A 23,358-nucleotide genomic window follows, 5' to 3' on the forward strand; every position below is an offset into this window, starting at 1 on the left:
TGGGTTTATTTTAACCGCTTTGATTTCCAAAATGATAACGCAATTAAAAGAAGTGACGTCAATTTATCGGCTTCCAGTTGGACCTTGTTTGCACGTATCCTAACCTTGTAGAAATACACTAAATATACAATGGTGAAAAGATGACCTAGGAGAGGTATGCATTAATTAGATAAAATAAGTTACTAAAAGGTAAAACACCCCACTAGAATGCAACCCTTCATTAATAGGCCGTTATAACTTGTCTTTAACCACTTAACGATCGTCGATATGCCTTTTAACAGCAGTCATTTAGGGGCCTTATTCCTCAGCGACGCTTTTTTATGGCGCTGAGGAATAAGTAGATATCGCCGCCTCTTAAGCTGGTGTCACACACAGCGACAACGACAACGACGTCGCTGCTACGTCACCATTTTCTGTGACGTTGCAGCGACGTCCCGTCGCTGTCGCTGTGTGTGACATCCAGCAACGACCTGGCCCCTGCTGTGAGGTCGCCGGTCGTTGCTGAATGTCCAGCTTCATTTTTTGGTCGTCACTCTCCCGCTGTGACACACACATCGCTGTGTGTGACAGCGAGAGAGCGACGAAATGAAGCGAGCAGGAGCCGGCACTGGCAGCTGCGGTAAGCTGTAACCAGCGTAAACATCGGGTAACCAAGGGAAGACCTTTCCCTGGTTACCCGATGTTTACGCTGGTTACCAGCCTCCGCCGCTCTTGCTGCCAGTGCCGGCTCCTGCACTGTGACATGTGGCTGCAGTATGCATCTGGTAATTAACCCGATGTATACTGTAGCAAGGAGAGCAAGGAGCCAGCGCTAAGCAGTGCGCGCGGCTCCCTGCTCTCTGAACTGTGACATGTAGCTGCAGCACACATCGGGTTAATTAACCCGATGTGTGCTGCAGGAGAGCAAGGAGCCAGCGCTAAGCGCGGCTCCCTGCTCTCTGAACATGTAGCACAGCGACGTTATGATCGCTGCTTCTGCTGTGTTTGACAGCTAAGCAGCGATCATAACAGCGACTTACAAGGTCGCTGTTACGTCACCGAAAATGGTGACGTAACAGCGACGTCGTTGTCGCTGTCGTTTAGTGTGAACCCAGCTTTAGACGAAATCCCTGCAGGTGACTACTGTATGTGACAGCTGACACCCGCAGGCATCAGCTCGAAACGGCTTTTAACTGATCGGGACAGATTAACCCCTTAAATACTGTTAATTGCAACAGTGGTATCTAAGTGGTTAAAAGGGGGTGAAAAGTCGCCCTTTGGCCTAATCAACCCCCTGCCATTGTGCTGATCGTTGCCATGGTACGCTGAGGTCTTTAGATGACCCCGGTGTACGGTGACCTGTAAGATCCTGCTATAAGCAGTGTACAGCAGTGTGAGACCATTGATCAAAGAGAAAATTATTCATGTCCCACAGTGAAACTAAGTGAAAAAGTAAAACAATGTGAAATACAATGTTAAAAAAAGTTCAAGAAACACACACACACAAAGAATGCACACAAAAATCATGAAAACTTGTTTTGCCACTAAAAAGGCAGCTTTTGTGTTAAAACCAACCCAAACCAAAACACGTAAACATAACTAGTATTGCTGCGTCCGAAACGACCTGATCTATAAAACTGTCATGTTTAGTCTGTATAGCGAATACCGTAAAAAAAAACAAAACAAAAAAAGAAATGAAGACAACAAAATGGTAATATTTATTATCATACTGACACACACAAAAAGGTGAATAAAATTGTTCATAGGCCCTGTGCGCACACTGCGTTTTTACCCGTGTTTTTTGTGCGTCTTTGCTGCAGAAATTTCTTGAGAAAATGGTTGTAAGCTTTATGCAGAAATTCCCCAGCAAAACCAATGGATAAAAAATAGCTGTGCGCACACTGTTTTTTTTTTCCTCAAGAACATTCTTTCTGCAGAATTTCTTGAGAAAAAGAAAGTGCATGTCACTTCTTTTCTTTCAGGTACCTGCGTTTTTTGCCATAGGTAATGGTAAAATAACGCAGGGACCAACCTGCGGCAAAAACGCATGCGTTATTAGTGTGTTTTTTGAACGCAGGTGCGCTAATCTTTCACTCTTGAGAAATTTCTTGAGAAAAATCCTTTGTCTAGTGCGCACAAGGCCATAAAGTTAATGTGTGTAAAAAAAAAAAGGGAGAAATGAAAACGTGGAACCATCCCATGAAAAACAATCACTGTACTCGTACTGATCCAAAGAATAAATCTGTCCTATCACTTATACCACACAGTGAGCTGTACATAAAATTTCTGTTTTGTTTGTTTTTTGTGGGACAGCAGCATCGATAGCAAAACACCCAGACATATCCACTATATTTTCCCGTATGTGTGTGTGTGTATATATGTATGTGTGTGTGTATATAATATAAATATAATTTCCCAAATGCCAGCGCAATGAGGGAGAGAGAATGTTTCAAGGCATTTTCATTACTTTGTGCAAAGTCAAAGGTTTACATACATTAAGACTACTATGCCTTTAAACAATATGGGACAGCCCATATCATGATGTCATGTCTTTGGAAGCTTCTAATAGGTTTATTGGCAACATCTGAGTTAAAGACATACCTGTGTATTTTATTGCACACCTGAATCACACTGCTGCTTTGTGTAGCACCATGCAAAAGTTAAAAGAAATCAGCCAAGATCTCTGGAAGAGAATTGTGGACTTGCACAAGTCTGGTTCATCCTTGGGTGCAATTTCCAGATACCTGAAGGTGCCTCTTTCATCTATACAATCAGTTATACACAAGTACAAAAAAAGATAGGAATGTCCAGTCATCATACCGCTCAAGAAGGAGATGGGTTCTGTGTACCAGAGATGAATGTGCTTTGTGCATTTTAACTCAAGAACAAAAGCAAAAGACCTTATGAAGATGCTGGTGCAAGCTGGTAAGATTGTGAAACGAGTGCTGTATCTACATGGGCTGAAAAGCCACTCTGCTAGGAAGAAGCCATTATTCCAAAAGAAATATAAAATCTCAGGTCAATGTTTGCAAATGCACACAGGAACAAAGACTTTTTAATTTTTTGAGACATGTCCTGTGGTCTGGAGAAACTAAAATTGCGCTATTTGGCCATAATGACCATCGATACATTTGAAGAAAAAAGTAAGAAGCTTTGAAGCCTAACACCATCCCAACTGTGAAATATGTGAGTGATAGCATCATGTTGTAGGGTTGTTTTGCTGCAGGAGGGACTGGTGCACTTCACAAATTAGATGGCATCATGAAGAAAGAGGATTTTTGGCAATACTAAAGCAACATCTTATGACTTCAGCAATTGGGTTTAAGCTTGGGCGGAAATGGGTCTTCCAAGTGGACAGTGACCCAAAGCATACTGACAAACTGATTACAAAAAGGCTTAAGGATAACAAAGTCAATGTTTTATCCTTGCCATCACAAAGCCCTGATCTCAATGCTATTGAAAATTTATGGGCAAGGGTGAAAAGGCAGGTGCGAGCAAAGTGACCTACAAGCATGAGGAGGAATGTTCCCAAATTACCTTGGATTTAGCCACAAATTCACGCAGTTCAATGCCTTCGGGCATTCTTATGCCCAGTATCACGAGAGCTGCAGCCGTGACATATGGTGATGTTGCGGGCTCTTGTGATACTTAGCATGAGAACGGCCGAGGGCATGAAACTCCGTGACAAGCGATGATGTCACGAGTTCAGCTGAGCTCATTGCCGCAGGCATTACGTCACCGCTTGTCACTGCCCACTGCTGCTCATACACTGCTGTGTGAGCCTCTACGGTGACCTGGGGTGACCTGATGAGGTCATCTTGGTTCACTACAGTGATTATCACACAGCAGTGTGTGAGGCTGCAAGGATAGGTCTCCCAGCCAATGGGGACGTTCTGTTATTCATTGACTGGGACTGCGAGTATGGGATCGTCGTGGGACCCCACTTATTGGATTAAATCAGACCCGGATTACGGATTTGCCAGGGAAATTAATTGGCGAGGGTGTCTCTTGTCTTTATATCTTCATTATTTTTTTCTTTTTATATCTTTCAGGTTCACTTTTGGGGAACTTCGTGGGAACTTGCTATAGATTGTCGGACATTTATTTATTTCTTTTTTTTAAATTTCCAATAAATTGGTCAACGAGGGCTGTAATCGGGTGTGTTTGTCCAAATAAAATTTATTTTCTTTTTTCAGCTACTAGATTAGCAATGAGGCTGTCTGTTAGACGCCCACCCATTAATAATACCAAGACTTGATGCCAGCTGGCAATTTACAATAGGATAAAGAGTTGCACACATGTCACAATGTATAGGAGAATGATGAAAAGCAGAACTGCTATGGGAATACTAGACTGAAAAATGCAATGAACTATCTGAAAAAGTGAAAAAACATGAAAAATAGAATATGCATAACTGCTATGAATAATAGGAATATAATAGATGTTTAGCCATTGTATTGAAAACTGCAAAAGAGCCCCAAAACCAATGCCAAGGTAATCTCTATTTTTGGGGTCCCTAGCCTACATGTAACCTCACCTGCAATTAAAAAACTTGCTCTATACGGGAAGCAAAGGACCAAGCTATATATGTGTAGTGAAACAAATAGCTGTGGGTGGGGCAGGGTTCTCAGACAAAGTGCATACTAACTAAAGAAAGTATGTCTGGAACACCAATGGTGTGAACATGGTGTAAGACTCAAAAAACATAACTATACACTAGGATAAAGAGTTGCACACAAGTCACAATCTATAGAGAAATGATGAAAAACAAAACTGCTTTTTCACTTCACATATGTAGCTTGATCCTTTGCTTCCCATACAGAGCAAGTTTTTTTTTTAACTGCAGGTGAGGTTACATATAGGCTAGGGAAACCAAAAATAGAGACTACCTTGGCGTTGGGTTTGGGGCTCTTTTGCATTGATCAATACAATGGCTAAACATCTCTTATATTCCTATTATTCATAGCAGTTATGCATATTACAATTTTCATGTTTTTTCACTTTTTCAGATAGTCCATTGTATTTTTCAGTCTAGTATTCCCATAGCAGTTTTGCTTTTCATCATTCCCCTATACATTGTGACTTGTGTGCAACTCTTTATCCTATTGTATAGTTATGTTTTTCGAGTCTTGCACCATGTTCACACCATTGGTGTTCCAGACATACATTCTTTAGTTAGCTGGCAATTTACAGCTGGCATCAATCCCATATATTACCCCATTTGCCACCGCACCAGGGCAACGTGATGAGCTGAGGCCAAAAGCCCGGATTGGCACATCTAATGGTTCCGCCACTTCTGGGGTGGCTGTGGCCTACTATTTTTATGCGGGCGTCACACGGTACGATATACCGGGTGATATGTCGTTGGGGTCACGTCGGTAGTGACGCACATCCAGCATCGTCTGATATATCGTAGCGTGTGACAGCGGTGAACGAGCAGAAATACTCACCACCTCGTTCATCGTTGACACGTCGCTCACTTTTAAAAAATCGTCCGTCAGGATGTTCATCGTTCCCGTGGTAGCACACGTCGCTCCGTGTGACACCCCGGGAATGATGAACACAGCTTACCTGCGTCCCGCCGGTGATGCGGAAGGAAGGAGGTGGGCGGGATGTTTACGTCCCGCTCATCTCCGCCCCTCCGCTTCTATTGGCTTCAGGAAGTGGACGATCGCCACCCACGGCAACGTCACCCGGAAGGTAAGTGCGTGTGACGGGGGTGAACGACTTTGTACGACACGGGCAACTAACTGCCCGTGACGCACAAACGACGGGGGCGGGTACGATCGCTCGTGCAATCGCACGATAGATCGTACCGTGTTTAGCCCGCATTAGGCTTGGGGGGCAAATAACAATGGGTCTCCCCAGCCTGAGAGTGCCAGACTAAAGCTGTCCTCTTAACTTTGGCTGGTGATCTAATTTTGGGGGACCCCACGTTTTTGTTGTTTTAAATTATTTAATTTTAAATAAACAATTTAAAGCAATAACTCGGGGTGACATTTGTTTTAGATTACCAGCCAAAGTAAAGCTGCCAGCTGTGGCTTGCAGGCTATAGCTGTCTACTTTACCTTAGCTGGCTACCAAAGATAAGGTTAACCTAACATCTTATTTTTTTTTATTATTACATTTTTGGCTAAATCAAAGACTAAACACCCTTTTGTGCCACATGAAAGGATATAAAGAATGCAAGTTTACAATATCTGTGGAGGTAGGACGTTATATATGTTGCATATCTATCAATCCATTTGTCTAGCTTACTTTTGACAGTATGTAAAGCTTCACGCCTCCCATTACTAATCTTGGGCTTAGTCCCAACTGTGAGCTGTTATTAACTCCTTATTACCCTGATTGCCACTGCACCAAGGCAATTGGGATGAGCCAGGTAAAGTTCTGGATGGTCGCTGCTAATGGATGCAACAATCCTGGGTGGCTGCTGGCTGGGGGGGGCCTATAACCATGGGTCTCCCGAGCCTGAGAATACCAGCCCTCAGCTGTTGTGCTTTATCATGGCTGGGTATCAAAATGAAGGGGACAGCATGCCGATTATTTAAAAATTATTTATATAATATACTAAAAATCCGTATGCGGTGCCTCTTTTTTTTGATTTACAACCAAGATAAGTGCACAGCTGGGGGCTGCAGCCAGTATCCGTCTTCGATGTCTGTGCTGGGTATTATAATATGGGGGGGACCCTGCGCCATTTTATTAATTTTTACACCACAATATAGACTCTCAGACAAGGTCTGTGATTGCAAGCAGTCAGACATGCTGTTACACAGGGTGGGGGCATGGTCTGACTGCAACCAATCATAGACGCCTGGTCTGCCAGTGGCTGGGGAAAGTAGTGAATATACTTAACGCTAATGAGTGGCCCCAGAAGCAGATAGAGCTGCGTAGGAGATTCTGTAAGTATAGCACGCTTGCTTTATTCTTATTTTATTTATGTTTTCCTTTATTTTCTTTTCAGTGTTGCCTGGATAGTTACTCAGAGTATTGAGGAAGGTAATCGGATCCATGGGTAAGGGAAATCTTGTTAAAGACCTCCTGGTGGTAGGTTATGAACCCCAGAAAAAAAAAAAAAAAGATCCATTAGAGTTGTGATACAATCAGGTGTATTTAGGTAGAAAAGTCTAGAAGACGCGGACAGCACTCGGATGTTGACTGGGTATCAGTCTTTCAGAAACAGTAACGCTAAAAGTTGCAGCATAACTGTAAGAAGCTTATTCTTACAATTGCCTTACTCTTTCTAATTGATTAATCTCAAAATCTGAGTGATCTCTTCAGCATTAAATAGTCTGTTCTAAGGACTGGGACATTACCTGTGCCTCTGTGAACTGTGTGTGCGGGATGTGATCAACTCTCTGATCAGCGGGGGCAAAGGCTTAGCATTGCTTGTATAGCGGATAGAAAAATGAAAAAAGGTTGCAGTAAGCATTAGAGCTGATTTGTTAGAGGACCACGGTAGGGTCAGAAGGTTAATAAAGTATTTAGGGGGGACTGTTGAGGAGAGCCATAAGATGAAATACTTAATTAACCTCTGGACATAGAGCACTGAGAAGTGTGTTCAATTAAATCAATTCTCTATACATAACCCAATCACTCTTCAGAGGAAGCAAAGATGTCCCCCGATGACATCACAGACCAAACCATCAGCATGGATCCTCCAGATGACGTCCCTCCCATCACCATCACCATGGATCCATCCGATGACGTCATAGACCCGCCCATCAACAGCAACACAGATCTCCCCATTGGCTAGCCCATGAACTGTCCCACTAAATGGGCATATCTGAACTTGTGTACGCCCCTAGCCTATATCAAGAGGACGCATGCTTGTACTCTTGTCTGTTCGGTGCCGTCTTTACTGTGACCAAGAAGAGATTTCATATCCGACTGTGTCTGGTGTGAATTTTTTTATGCATACACTTGGTCCATACCAATTCGGCCAGGCAGTAGGCAACTAGTGATCTCTGGTTAAGAGTTCACCCTAACAAGAGTTCCCTGAAAACGCCGGTCCTGGGTCTGGCGTTTGGGTACTTTTGAAGCTGCGTGGATCTGGACTTTTATATTCTGGGTCCACCCATCACTAATCTCTTTGTAAAATGACTAACTGTCCATATGTTAAGTCTTTTAACAATCATATAACCGCTTCAGGTTTAAAAACAAAAATAAAAACGTTATTAAAAAATAACCCAAAAATTCTGGAAAAAATTCGTTGGTGGTCAGAAATGTTTAAAAAGAGCTTGCTCAGAAAATGACTCCAAAAAATGCTACAAAAAAAAGCTTCAAGGAAAAAAAAAATGCCAGCTTTTCATGGTGTGTCTTTGCCTGCTTGGAGAAGACATTGTGTGCACAATACCCTAGCTGTTTTTGGTTTATGGAATATCTAGCAGAAAATTACAAGTTAGCAAACAGTTAATTTCTGCCTTGTCTCCAGCCCTGTAAGCTCATTGTAAATCAGTGATCGTAGGGGTACCAGTGGCCACTGAGCTTAGAGGTCATTGTTGTAAGTTAGGATGAGTTCAAAGGTTAACGAACAATAACCAGAGCACAATGTAAGAGCTAAGTTATAGTTGTTGTTTGAGAATGAGTCCAGATGTTACCCCCCCCACTCCCCTTGCACAAAGCACAAAAGTTAGATTAAGAATAGTAGAATTGCACTGCTGATCTCTTATAAGAAACAAAGGGACAAGTAGGTTTAATGTGAGGAGGCAAGCAAAAAACATTGGAATGAAGCCTGGAGGGAGGAAAGGAGTTTACAATTATATAGCTACCATGTATACTCTAGTATAAGCCTACCCGCGTATAAGCTGAGGCCCCTAATTCTACAACAAGAAACAGGGAAACCATATTGACTCGAGTATAAGCCTAGGCAGGGAAATGCAGCAGCTACTGGGAAGTTTCAAAAAGTAGATCCCAATAAAATGTACTGTGCCCCATCTTTGTCCCCCCTTGTAATAATGTGCCTCATCCTTGTCCCCTTTGTAGTAATGTGCCCCGTCCTTCTACCCCCTCCCCTTATTGTAATATGCCCATCCTTGTGCCCCTTCCTTGGGCCCTGCAGTAATGTCCCCTGTTGTAATGTGCCATACAGTAATGTCCTCCTACTGGTGCCCTTCTTGTCCTCTATTATGGAAAAAAAAATATTCTCACCTCTCCTCAGTTTTAGCGGTGCCTCAGCTGCTCCTTGTAGACCCTTCCGTGATTGTGTCCAATGCACGGGGCTGCTGTCTGCCGTCATGTCTTTACTGCATCTGAATGCTTTACAGCAGCGACGGTGCAGTAAAGTATTCAACTGCTGTAAAGTGCTGACGGTAGCTCTGTGTACAGGACACCATCACGGAGGGCTCTATGCCTGCTACTTGCAAGAGGCACCCCTTGATGATCAAGTCCCGGGCACGGAAACACTGCTGCTGTCAGCGCTTTACAGCAGTTTAATGCTTTGTGCACCGCTGCCGCCGTAAAGCATTCAACTGCTGTACAGCCACGATGGCATCCTGCAGCGGTGGCTCCGTGCTCGGGACGCGATCATCAAGGGGTGTCTCTTGCAGACTGTAGACATAGACCCCCTCCGTCATAGCGTCCAATACACAGGGCCACCGTTGCCATCAGCGCTTTACAGCAGTTGATTGCTTTACTGCAGCGCCGCATTCAACTGCAGTAAATACATGACAGCAGCCCCATGCATCGGACGCCATCACAGAGGGGTCTTCAATGAGCAGCTGAGGCAAGTATAACAGCCTCAAGCAGCATCAAACCTAAAGGGAATCTGTGAACAGGTTTTTTCTATGTAAGCTGAATGCAGCAGTAAGGGTTAAAACAAAGTTCAGGCATGCCTGTGTTGTCAGTCCGATCTTTTGTCTTTTTGTTGTTTTTGTTTTCGTTTATTTGTTATGTTTGTGTTAAGGTACCTTCACACATAGCGAGATCGTTAGCGAGATTGCTGCTGAGTCACAGATTCTGTGACGCAACAACGACCTCGCCAGCGATCTTGCTACGTTTGACACATAACATCGACCAGGCCCCTGCTGTGAGATCGCTGGTCGTGTCGGAATGGCCTGGACCATTTTTTGATCGTCGAGGTCCTGCTGGGCTGGATGCATCGGTGTGTTTTACGCCTTACCAACGACCTCGTTGACGACTCAGAGCTCAGACATGTATAGCCGTGACAGGGTCCCAACGACCACCGAGATCGTTATACAGGTCGCTACGGTCGCTGTATCATTGCTGTATCGTTGGGAAGATCTGACAGTTTGACATCTCACCAGTGACCACGTAGCGACTTACCAGCGATCCTTATCAGGTCGTATCATTGTCGGGATCGCTGGAAAGTCGTTAAATGTGACGGGGACTTTAGCAACTGGACCTTTATCATTGCTGTGACTAACTGGCTCTCAAGTTGTCTGGCACGCCCTCTCCTGTGATTTGACACCTCACTGTCAATGTACAATCTCTATTGAGAGCCTGATGTGGTTGAGGACAGCCCTTTTTGCTCAGCTACATGATTAAAGCTAAATACGCAGATTGTGTCAGAACGGCTGCACCCAGTAATCTAAGTGACACCGTTGGAGTCAGAATCTTTATGCCTACATCATGCTGCTCTCAGATGAGGTAGCAAAAACTTGCTGGTAGATTCTCTTTAAGACCATACACTCCCACTTCTGTAACCCATCCTGCCTGACTGTAACTAGAAATAACAGGTGATAGACAGAAAGCTGCTACTAATGGGACCCCAATGCCAGTACTTAAAGAATAATTTTTAATATTGAAAACATTTTTGTGATAATATATCATTTGCAAAGGTTTATTGAATTAACCAATAAACAACAAAACTGCACTGGCTTTTGTTGAGAATGCAACATTCTATCACTGCACATTTTTTGCTAACTTTATAATTCTATTTCTGCAGAAATGTATTTCTAATTATATATTATTTTTTTTTAATAGTACATGAGCAATGTTGATTTATGGTGTAAGGCTTGTGGAAAAGTTGATCTTCCGTCAGAGCTGCAAGACTTGGAAGATGCTATACATCATCATCAAGGAATTTATGAACACATCACTGTTGCATACTCTGAGGTAAAATTCTTCAATTCACTTATTACCACCATGTTTTGCTGTTTCATCATTAATTTGAAAGGCCTTTAATGGGTTTATTGAAAATTAAGCCATTCCTGTTGCACCCAATTTTCCTTTTCTTTTTCCTCATCCTCAAGTCATGATTTTTTTTTTTTTTACTTTTCTGTCAACATGGCCACATTTGGTTTCTTGTACCACAATGCCAAACAACCCGTTTAAGCTTAGTACCATTATAGAGATACTAAACACATCTAGTTTTATTTTAATGATGAGAAAAATGTCAGATTTTTTTGAACCCCTTCACGACCAAGGACCTAACGGTACGTGCTAAATCATGAAGGGGTAATCACTGCCAGCTGCTGCGGTGAGCCGGTGGTGATCCCCACACGTCTGCTTATTTGAACAGCAGACGTGTGCCTCAAAGGTGCAGGTGGATCCGCAATCCACCCGCGCCTGTTAGCACCTTAAATCGCACTGTCAAATTGTGACAGCACCATTTAAAGCGCCACTGTGGAGAACACACCTTTCCCTGCCGCTGTCAGAGGCCCCGTGACGTGATCATGGGGAGCCGATGATTGCCATGTTAGCACAGGGTCATGTGATGACCCCTGTCGCTATAATGATGTAGTTCCTGTTACAGCTGGCAGAACAGAGTCTGTAAAAGAATGCAGCATTTCTGCTGATCAGAGCTGTGAGCTCTGATAAGTAGAAATTAATCAGCAAGAATACTGCTGATCCTTATAGTCCCCTATGGGGGCTAGTACAATAAAAAAAAAAAAACTTAAGTTCAAATCACCCCCCATTTGCCCCATTCAAATTTAAAGGGTTAAAAAAAGCTCTATCTGTAAAAAAATCAAATAAAAGTTATCGATAAACTGCGTAGCAGCATAACAATTACAAACACCAAAATTATGGTTTTTGGTCGTCGCAATTTTGCACAAAATGCAATAACAGGTGATCAAAACGTAGCATCTGCTGAAAAATGGTACCATTAAAAAAGTCTCAGCTCGTGACACAAAACCAATAAGCAATATGCTTGAAAATAAAGTATTTTATTGTGACCTACACATTCACGAAAAAAAAACGTTTCGGCGTCAGTGCCTTTTTCAAGGTTTTATTTAGGAGTGTAGGTCACACAGATAAGATGGAATACAGAGTGAAGGTTCACAAACTGATGTGTAGTATATGCAAAGCGGACCTCCTCACTCTGTTGTGCCGCTTTTTTTTCGAATCTTTTATCCTGTGGAAGCTTGGCGTATAGCGGGTCCAACATGTGGGAGGGGTGTTGAGCCCATGGAATATTGTTTTACCGGGCTTCATCACCTTTTAGAGCAGATTTGAGGTGCTCAGGATTCTTAATGAATTATTGAAATTTGGCATGCTCATGGATCCTATTGATAAATCCTCCTGATGAACCCCTTGTTTTGAACAGACAAGGGGGGAAATGCGTCGAGGTGAAGGTTATTTTGATGTTTAATGCTGCCAACCAAGCACAGTATAGGTCTAGTCAGACTAAAGGAAATGGAAGTTGTTTATACTAAAATCTTAATCCTACTAACCCCATGAAGATCGGTGGAGTTCCTCCATTAATCATAGAAGGAGTCTTAAGTGGATATATAATGTGTATGTAATCCATCTATCACGAGTCTGGACATTACTAACCCGTATTAACAAATATCTAACTGGACTTATATTATACTGTTGTTTTGGCTGATTTAAATAATCTTTAATAACAATTTTCTAAAAGAATTCCATCATGTATATAATGGAGGGGTTATTTCCAATGTTTAGACTATATTAGTCTCTACTATGATGATAATGCCAACGCGAATAATGATCTATGCATACTGATAAGTATTAATATAGCTTGGAAAGAGTGTCCCTCAAGTCATTTATCTTCTTAATAGTATCTGAGGTGTCATTAATTGGGTTGATATTATAACCATCTATAGAGGCCAATATTTTTTTTTCCTTTTTGGGATGGCCTCAAATAAGCATATATCTGTATAATAAGGTCATTTATACCAGTTGCTCTTGCTAACCTAATTACCTCTCACCTACATTTCTCTCTTTCCTCTTTTCCATCTATGTCTTTTTAATTGTATGATCTTATGCAATCAATGATGGTTTAAAGAGGATTGAATTAATCAAAACTTAGGTGTGATTGGGGGTTGGTGGGAGTAGTGATATCATTGTCTCTGGTTTTATAGTGTCTTATTATATGTCTGATTATTATATCACTGACAATATCTATATCATTGCCTAATTATGATACCCCTTTAATGTATGTTTATGGGTGAATTTTAGTCAAAATTAATAAGTTATTTTAATAATTTTGGGGTATGTTTGCATAGAAAACTCATCAATCACTCTGAAGGGATTAAAAAGTCACTTTATTGCATTTTTTTTAATTTTTCATCAATGGTACTTGTTTTTTGTTTGACGACGTGACCTTTTTCTTGACACGAATTTTTGAGGTATGGTCAATGTTTTTATAGTTTTTTTTTTATTTATTGTGTTTAAAAGGAACCTGTCAGGTCCCCTATGCCCGCCAACCCTGCAGTATTAATATCTGTATGCCAAAAGTCCTTGCCTCACAAGCCCTGTGGTCCCCTATGCCCTCCAACCCTGCAGTATTCATATCTGTACGCCAAAAGTCCTTGCCTTACAAGCCCTGTATATGCAATTCATTAGTATGACTTGTCCCTCCCAGCTCTATGCCTGCAGCATGGTGTTCTCAGCCTGACACTTTGGCCTGAGTTCCACTTACGTATGGCTCGTGGGAGTCTTATATCGCATGACCCGGCATGGCGGCACATTCTCCTGGCAGGGTTTGGTCGGCTGCATGTATTTCTATGCAGCTGAAACACTCATCTCCCAAGAGCATTATGCGATGCGAGACTCGCACTAGTCATACGCAAGTGGAACTCCGGCCTTAGTCATTATTTCCTATGGCTGTCTTGCGCTTCATCTCTGTATATGACAAATTTTCCAGCCTTCTTCCCTCTGCGTTGCACTGAAAAGGTGTCTGTGCAGTATTTGTCTGTGCAGTATTTATCATACAGCATACTTTTCAGCACCTATCTAGTTTTTGTGTGATTACACTTTTTTTTTATTTGGGCATGTGCAATGTTCATCATTTATTAATATATACAAGTGCATCTCAATAAATTAGAATATCCTCAAAAAGTTAATTTATTTCAGTAATTCAACACAAAAAGGAACACATATATTAAATATGATCTTTACAAACAGAGTGATCTATTTCAAGTGTTTATTTCTGTTAATGTTGATGATTATGGTTTACCGCCAATGAAAACCCAAAAATCATTATCTCAGAAAATTAGACTAATTACTACAAAACACCTGCAAAAGCTTCCTAAGCATTTAAAATGGTCCCTTACTCTGGTCCAGTAGGCTACACAATCATGGGGAAGACTGCTGATTTGACTGATGTCCAGAAGGCAGTCATTGACACACTCCACAAGGAAGGTAAGCGACAAAAGGTCATTTCTAAAGAAGCTGGCTTTTCACAGAGTGCTGTATCTAAGCATATTAATGGAAATTTGAGTTGAAGGAAAAAGTTTGGTAGAAAAAGGTGCACAAGCAACTGGGATAACCGCAGCCTTGATAGGATTGTCAGTGCTTCAAAAGCCACCACACACAGATGTGTTGTGAATACATTTTCCAGTTTGGGGCTCCCTCTTGTAGTTAGTGCTGGCAGTGCAGTTGACTTGTGGAATGAGAGCAAGACACCTTTGGAGGACTAGCAATCAGGTATTTCAGATTGGGCCTATATAACTGAGTAGTTATCGCCTGTTACTTGGTGGTGCTCAATGGTACTCCTGTGTGCTAAGGACATTCTGAAACCAGCCCTTTTCTATACCAGAACTCTCAGGTAAGTTGGTCTTTGTACCTCTGCTTATTGTTTCCACTTTCTTGGTGTTTTTTCTGTTTTGATACTAATGCTTAATTCCTATTTTGCCTGTGTGGAGTTCTTGGTGGAATTGCATCATTCCCTGCTGGGAGTTTCTGTATACTTAGCTCCATGATTCTGCAATGTATTGTGTTTTGTCATGCTTGGTATTAAATTCAGTCCCTCCTCTATATTAGTGTTTTTGGATCCCAGTAACATCAGAGTACTGATATAGTAGGGGAGAGCCTGTGTCGGCTTAGGGTCTTTCCATATCAGGCGTGCTGAGATTTATTAGGGTTTTTACGGCTGCAGACAGTGCTCTTTCCTATCATTTCCTATAAAGATAGTTTGGGCCTCATCTTTGCTGAATCTGTTTTCTTGCTTTGTATTGTGTTTCCTAGATTACCGTAGTCTTTACATATGGGGGCTATCTATATCTTTGGGGATTGCTCCGAGGCAGATTAGCTCTTCTCATATTTCTATCTGTAAGAATATTTAGTTCTCCGGCTGTGTCGAGACAACTAGGTCATAGTAGGCTCGTCCCACAGTTACTCTAGTTGTGTGTCAGGATTAGGTCTGCAGTAATTCATGCACAAGGAGCCCCAACCAAGTATTGAGTGCATTTACTGTACTTTTTAGTTGGTCTTATATAATAATCTAATTTTCTGAGATAATTACTTTTGGTTTATCATAGGCTATAAGCCATAATCATCAAGATTAACAGAAATAAACACTTGAAATATATCACTTTGTTTGTAGTGACTCTATATACTGTATTTTTCGGACTATAAGACGCACCCTGGTTTTAGAGGAGGAAAATAAAAAAAATAAATTTTTTAAACAAAAAATGGGGTCATGACACACTGTTATGGGGCAAGGATCTGCTGCTGTAACAGTATGGGGGTAATTTTAAAAACAAACAAAAACAAAAATAAACGGCGTGCGGTTCCCCTAATTTTGATAACCAGCCAAGATAAAGTCTCACAGCTGGGGGCTGGTATTCTCAGGCTGGGGAGACTCACGTTATTGGGAGCCCCCTAAGCCTAAAAATATCAGCCAGCAGCCGCCCAGAATTGCCGCATCCATTGTTTGTTTTAATGTTTTGTTTATTGAAGCAAAAGAAGATAATAATTCACATACATCAGAAATCACAGTCTTAACTAATACAATAACATTCGCATCCGCTGCTTCCCGTTTTAACTCTATGACTCGAATTACTCCTGAAATAGACTGAACCATCGGGTACTGGGGAAGTCCGAATTAATTTAGTAGCCTGGTTTCTGTAATAAGCTGCAACATTTTTAACAACAAGTTCAAAGGAACAAGAAGTAGGGGGGGAGCTAGAATCTAGTTGAGCGAATTTTATCGCCTGAAATTTAGCTCCATAATTAGAGTTAGAGGGTTTAAGAGACAATAGGAAAGGGGGGAGAGAAAGAAAGGAGAGAGAGAAAGAAAGGAGAGAAGAAAGGAGAGGATTTTGGTCCTAGATCCGATCAGTCCGTGATAAGAATTAATAGACATCTGTCACTCATCTCAATGGAGGGGGGTGAGGGGTGGCTCATAGACCCCTATGCTGCCTTCTGCGAAGTCACTATTGAAAATTGAGGTTTAGACTTATAGACCTGCCAGCCCACCCAGACCTGGAGGAAAGAGAGCATATTTTGACGCGAGAGGGCTGAGAGTTCTTCGACGTGATATAATTGGTCGATCTTCATCAAGAGCTGCGCGAGAGTAGGGGTTTTCGTTGTGCGCCACAGTTGGGCTATGAGAAGCTTACAAGCTGAACCTACAAATGACGCCAGTTTTGAAGAAGCTTTATCTTTAGGCCACATTGGGAAGTTCAGGAGCATTTGTCCAGGTTCCAGGACCCCCTGTTTGCCTGTAAGTTCAGATATTAACTGTGATGCCATCCTCCAGAAGGTCTGGATAATCGGACAAGTCCACCACATGTGTAAATAAGTACCCCTGTCCCTCACGCAGCGCCAGCATTGATCTGAGTTGGAGGAGCTCCATGTACTAGACGAGGTGGGAACAATGTACCACCTCGTAATCACTTTAAATTAATTCTCTTGAACTCTCACACAGCATGACGGACCGTGTGAGGCATTGTAAATTTGGTTTGTTTGTAAATCAGTAAATGTAGAGCTCAGGTCCCTTTCCCATCTTAGTATATATGCTCTCTTTACCACCAGTTTTTTTGTAAGCAGGGTATGGTATAAGTTAGAAAGAATTTTCCTGGGAGCCCGGGTTTGCATGCAAAAAGATTCGAATGCAGTTAAAGGTCTGTCGAGATGAGTATGAGGTAATAATGGCTGAATCACATGTTTTAACTTTGTATGATGAAGAAACGTGAGCTTAGAGAGGCCTGGGTTCATACCCATCTCCCGTGCAGATATCAGAGAGCCGTCCACCAGAAGATCAGCTAACGGAGCATTCACCTTGGTCAGGAATGGGGATTTCGTGGACGCGGCCTGGTTTACATCGGCATCTAAGATGTCGGAAACTTGGATTAGAGGGGAGAGTGGCGGGGCCAATATCTCACTGTTTTCCTTCCATTTGTGCAAGAGAGTTCTCGTAAGCTCATTTATGAAGGATCTTTTGTCCCTCTGATTAGCAGGGGAAAGTAGCATTGCTCGCAAAGATGTGGGGGCTAGGTATTCTTCTATAGAAATCCATAATTTAGTCGGAGGGCGTCTAATCCAGTCTATCGTTCTAGAGAGGACTGCGGCATGATAATAAAGTGCTATATTGGGTAATCCCATGCCCCCCCTGTCCCTTGGTAAACTCAGTGTTTGGAAGTTGATTCTCGGTTTATGTTTGTGCCAGATATAGTTGGATATTAAAGAGTTACACTTGGAAAGAAAAGATATGGGAATTGGTATGGGTAGCATTTGAAAAAGGTAAATAAACTTAGGAAGTATAATGCTTTTAATTAAATTTTTCCGACCTATCCACGAGAGGAAGGGAGCCTTCCATGAGGCTATATGTGCAGAAAGTGTAGGAAGAAGGGGCTTGTAATTGAGATCAAATAGGGATTTGAAGGTTTTCCCCAACTTAATGCCTAAATAAGTTATGTGACTATTTGGCCACCTAAAGGGGAACGAATTTTGGAGAGATTTAGTAACTTTGCTGGCGAGGTTAATACTTGGTGCTTCTGATTTTGATAAGTTAATTTTGAAGTTAGACCATCGGCCATACTCCTCTAATATTTTCATGAAGGCAGGGAAACCCCTCTCCGGCTTGGACATTACCACCAACAAATCGTCAGCAAAGGCGGCGGACTTGTGGTGAATTCCCTGTAAATTGAACCCCTCTATGTCCCGGTCCTGTTGAATGGAGGCTAGCAAAGGCTCCATGACCAGGACAAAGAGTAAGGGGGACAAGGGGCAACCCTGCCTTGTACCATTTTTAATGTCAAAAGGGTCGGTGAGGGTATTATTTATTTTAATCCTGGCCGTGGGTGATGTGTACATCTGTAGTATTGCGCTTATGGTATCTGGTGGGAAATGGAAGGCCTCCAACGTCCCCCGTAAGAATGTCCAGTCCACCCTGTCAAACGCCTTCTCGGCATCCGTTCCCAGCAGCACTAGAGGCAGTTTATGGATCCTGGTGTATTGCATCAAGTTTAGTACTCTTAGTGCGTTATCCTTCCCCTCTCTTCCTCTGACAAAACCTGATTGTTCTGGGGAGACGAGATCTGGGAGAATATCTGCCACACGGTTGGCGATTAAGCTAGCATATATCTTTAGGTCCACATTCAAAAGTGAGATGGGCCTATAGTTTCCACAGCACTCTGGGTCCTTCCCATCTTTATGTATTAATGATATATGTGCCTCTAGTGCTTGTTTGGGTAAAGGGTTGCCGAGTAGAAGAGCGTTGCATGAAGCTAAGAGATGATCCCCCAAAATATCAAAGAATTTCTTATAATAGATAATGGGAAGGCCATCTGGACCTGGAGCCTTTCCCACGGGGCTCTTGGACAGGATGGACTGAACCTCCGCCCGGGAGAACGGTTTTTCTAAGGACTCCTGTTGTGTTTTAGAGAGTTTCGGAAGATTTAATTTAGTTAAGTAGTTTTGTATATCACATTTCCTCTTATCTCTCTCCACTGCCGACTCTTCCGGTCGAATTTGGTATAAATTTTTATAAAAGCGAAGGAATTCTTCCGATATTTGAGAATAGTCTTGCGTACGGTGGCCCTGTGGGGTTTTAATTGCATGTATGAACGTACCAGCCTGTCTTTTTTTTATCATGGACATCATAAGTTTAGAGGCCTTGTCCCCATGTAGGAACATACGATTCCTCCAACTGAGATAGAACTTAGCCGATTGTTTATTGAGTATATCTCTCAGTTCAATGCGCTTCGCCGTCAATTGGGACGCTTCGCTGTCTGTTGGGAAAGAGATTTCTTATGCTGAGCCTCCAACGTCGCTATCTCAGCATACAGAGTCTGCAAGAACAAATTCCTCTGCTTGTTGAGATGTGATGAGATGGAAATAAGTTCTCCCCTAATGACAGTCTTATGCGCTTCCCACAACAACGGGGCCGCAATATCTGGTGTCTTGTTCTCTGCAAAGTAATTACGGAGACATTCAGATATGCGTTTCTTGTTTTCTTCCGAGGAGAGAATTGACTCATTCAATCTCCATGTACGATGTAGCCAATACGGCCTCAGGAGTGAGAAACTAGCTGCAACATAAGCATGGTCAGAGTAGGGTGTAGATTGGATCTCTGAATCGTTTACATTGGGTAATAGGTGTCTAGGTAGAAAAATGTAGTCTAGTCTGTGGTATGATTTATGAGGATTCGAGAAGAATGTGAAATCTTTTGCTGTGGGGTGTTGGTAGCGCCAGATGTCTATTAGAGAGAGGGATTGGAGAGAGCATTTAATCCGAGATAGGTCCTTTAAAGAGAGGTGACTTTTCCTTGCAGTAGAGTCTAATTTGGGCTCCATAGCCACATTAAAGTCACCGCACAATATTGGAGTACCTTCTGAAAAATTGCGGAATTTTTTGAGCGTGGACAGCAACCATCGAATCTGTTTGACATTTGGGGCATATACATTCCCTAGGGTCACCATAGAGCCCGCCAACATACCCTTGACGAAAATATATCGACCCTCAGGGTCAGTAGCGATATCTTGAGCTAGAAAGGGTATATCCTTGGCGAGTGCTATGGAAACTCCTCTAGAGCCTTTGCGTGTGGAAGGGGCGTGAAACCAAGTGTTGTAGTGTGCTTTGGTAAAGCTTGGGATTTTGCTTTCACGAAAATGCGTTTCTTGGAAGAATATCATATCAGCATGCCTCTTTTTTAGACTATGCAAGGTCTGTGACCTTTGTACAGGGGAGTTCAGGCCATGTGCATTAAGGCTTATTACCGTAAATACCTTATGATGTGACGCCATGTTGGTGCAAACAGAAGGACAATCTGTTCTTTTCCCGTCGGGATGAATGGACTGGACCTATGACCTATGAAAGAGTGAAGAAGACAGAGAGACTGGGGAGTAGAAAAAGGTTTAAAGAAGAACAAGGTATTAGTATCAACATTTTCAACCATTTGAAATTCAAACAAAAAAGAGTGTGCCTTAAGAGGGAGCAAAAAGTGCAAAACCCCTGTAATAACTTCATATTTTAGGCTAGCATAATCAGTTAGATATATCAGAAGACCCAATTAGGAAACTCCTTCAAGGAGGCTCGCCCTCAGAGTTCATCTGCAGTTTCTTCGCCGCTTTGCGCCGGGCTCTGTGGGTCTTCGGGGTAAGGCTATGCCATGGGGCTGGATCAGGAAGCAATTGCAGTGTAGCCGCCGAGCGATGAATTTCCAGCTCCGGATATTTATCCAAAGTGATCCCCAAATCTTCACATATCCTTCTTATCTCCGCCGAGGTTTTGGCTTGGTAATGCTTTCCATTGGCAGTTATGGCGATGCCGAACGGATATAACCAGCGGTACGGAAACTGGCGTTGGCGTAGCACCGTTGTGAAGGGTTGTAAGAGCCTTCTTTTGGTCAGGGTGGTAGAAGCAAGGTCCTGAAAAATCATAATATTAGAGCCTTCATGACTTATAGAATCCGTTTCTCTGGCTTTTTTCAGAGTAAGTTCTTTAACTCGATAATCCAGGAAGCGGCATATAACATCCCTTGGTGGTTCCCCTTGTTTAGGTCTGGGTCTCAGCGATCTATGTGCTCTTATCAGTTCCAGTGTTGGAGCAGGGTCAGTATCTATCAAATCAGCAAAGATGCCCTGTAGGGTCGGGATCAAAGCCTCATTCGCTACCGATTCTGGAAGGCCCTTTAATCTGAGGTTGTTTTGCCTTTCTCTATTTTCATGGTCTTCCAGAATGGCATGTATTTGATTGATATTATCCTCCTGTTGACGAAGACAGGAGATGACAGAATTGGAGGTGGAGGTTATTGTGGCTTGGGTCGCTTCGAGGGATTCCACCCTGTGTCCAATTTGGCCAATTTCTTGTTTGATATCTGAAAGCTCCTTTGCCACCGGCTCCAACGCATTTTTAAGGATCCGTTTTATAAAAGATCTTGAGATGGGGAGACTCTTGCTATTATCCGCACCTTCAGTGTCACTTTCATCATCTTCCATATCCTGTATGTCATTAGTAGACGTACTTTGAGGGCTGCCTGTTTTAGCGTCAGCTGGATGAAGGTGTTTTTTAAGAAATTTATCGAGATCAGCCTGGGTAGTAGATTTGACTGGTCTGGGCAAAGAGCTGGCCCGTGCGTTGCCGATTTTGACCATGTTAAAGTCAGACATAAGTGGTTTTATGCTTGAGAGAATGTATAGTATGGGTTAGGCCACTCCGCTCCCCCCAGATGGCACCGATTTTAGAACATTATATTCCCTCAAAGAGGTGGAAAGAGGCGAGAGGAGAGAGTCTTTATGTTGGCGGTATGACTATGAAGCCTCTCTCTGTCATCTTCCTCCAGGGGCCGCTTCTGTAGCCTCAGTGCCCGTGCAGGTGTATGGGGCCGGTATTTGGGAGATTTCCCCACCTCCAGCTAGCCCGCCACTCGATGGAAGTCCAGATCTGGGCTGGCAGGGTTCCCTGTTGTGTGTGAAGTAGGGGGAGGGTTTGGGAGCAAGGTAACCCCCTATGTCTCCTGGTGCCCACCTGCAGGTTAGAAAGGGGGTCCCCTTCAGCCGGATCCCTTCCTCTATCTTCACCCTCCACTCAACTGACCCCCAGCACAGGGGAATGCTTCCCGGCGACTCGTCCTCAGCACTAGTCCCCGGACTCTGAGTTCCCTTGTCAGCAACCCTCAGCGGCGTGTCCTGGCACTGAGCCGCGAGGGCAATCTGTGTAGGTGGACGCCGGTGGGCGCAGAACGCCGGCTGCACGTGGCTGGGCCCTAGCTGAACCACAGGCTCGGGGCTTCGGTGCGGTGGAGCAGCGGGCGCGCTGGCAGACAGAGGGAGAGGACTCACTCACCGCCCGGGCTTCTTCCTGTGCCCTGCCGAAACTCCCGAGACTACGCACCCAGCCGTCGCGAGATCTCCTGCCGCGTCTCCGTGACTCCACGCGGCCTCTCCAGGAACCCGGCAGCCCGCAGTGTCTTCGGCCTGATCTCGTCGTCCACCCGGCTGGTAAGTAGCGAGTGTCATGAATCCGGAGCCCAGCTGATCTCCCGACGTGTCCCGAGAGCTTCGGGGCCGCGACGCCGCCTGCAGTCTTCAGGGCCGGACAGGAGCTCACTCAAGATGGCGGCCGCTCTCCACCCGCGGCCCTCCGGGACGACAGGAAGGACGGATCTGTGCCGAGGGGGAGGGTGAGGGACGCCGTTTCTCCTCTTCTCAATCCTCGCCCCCTGAGCCCCCGATTATCTCCCGGCGTCTTCTATCGGGCGTCCGCAGCTCTCAGGGTTCACGCCACTCAGGCCTCGCCACCTCCGTTGCCCTCACTGGCCACCACGCTGGAGGATCCCCAGACTATGTCCCGTAGGGTGTAGCAGCCCAATGGGGGTCTCTCCACTCTCGGGATGTCCCTGGGACCTGGAAGAGGGGGCTAGACGTGGATATTGACCGCCAGGGAGCTGGATGTTTGTAGATTCTTAGGAGCTCCCACATCCACGTCTGCCTCTGACAGCGGCCATCTTGGACCTGCCGCATCCATTGGATGCAACAGTCCTAGGACTTTTCCCAGTTCATCCCTATTGCCCTGATGCGGTGGCATTCGAGGTAATAAGGAGTTAATGACAGCAGCCCATAGCTGCCACTAAGTCCTAGCTTAGTGATGGCAGGCGTGTATGAGACACCCCCTCCTCACTAAACTGTAGTGAAAGTAAATAAACACACATATAAAAATCCTTTATTTGAAAAAAGACAAAAAAACACACCCTCTTTTACCACTTTTTTTAACCCCTAAAACACC

General features: G+C 43.6%; 1 protein-coding gene across 14 annotated transcripts in view; it reads left to right on the top strand.

Annotated features, from left to right (window-relative positions):
- Positions 1 to 23,358, top strand: part of TRIO (trio Rho guanine nucleotide exchange factor) — a 3,493,742-nt gene that overhangs the window by 318,924 nt on the left and 3,151,460 nt on the right. For all 14 annotated transcript variants that reach the window (XR_012724343.1, XR_012724344.1, XR_012724345.1 and 11 more), the window contains exon 11: positions 10,927 to 11,058. Coding sequence is in view for 11 of the 14 variants with exons in the window: in XM_075314973.1 (XP_075171088.1) it covers positions 10,927 to 11,058 (132 nt within the window). In the remaining 3 variants the exon portion in view is untranslated. The remainder of the gene's footprint in view (positions 1 to 10,926; positions 11,059 to 23,358) is intronic.

The sequence above is a fragment of the Anomaloglossus baeobatrachus genome, chromosome 6, assembly GCF_048569485.1.
Source record: "Anomaloglossus baeobatrachus isolate aAnoBae1 chromosome 6, aAnoBae1.hap1, whole genome shotgun sequence".
Lineage (NCBI taxonomy): Eukaryota > Metazoa > Chordata > Amphibia > Anura > Aromobatidae > Anomaloglossus > Anomaloglossus baeobatrachus.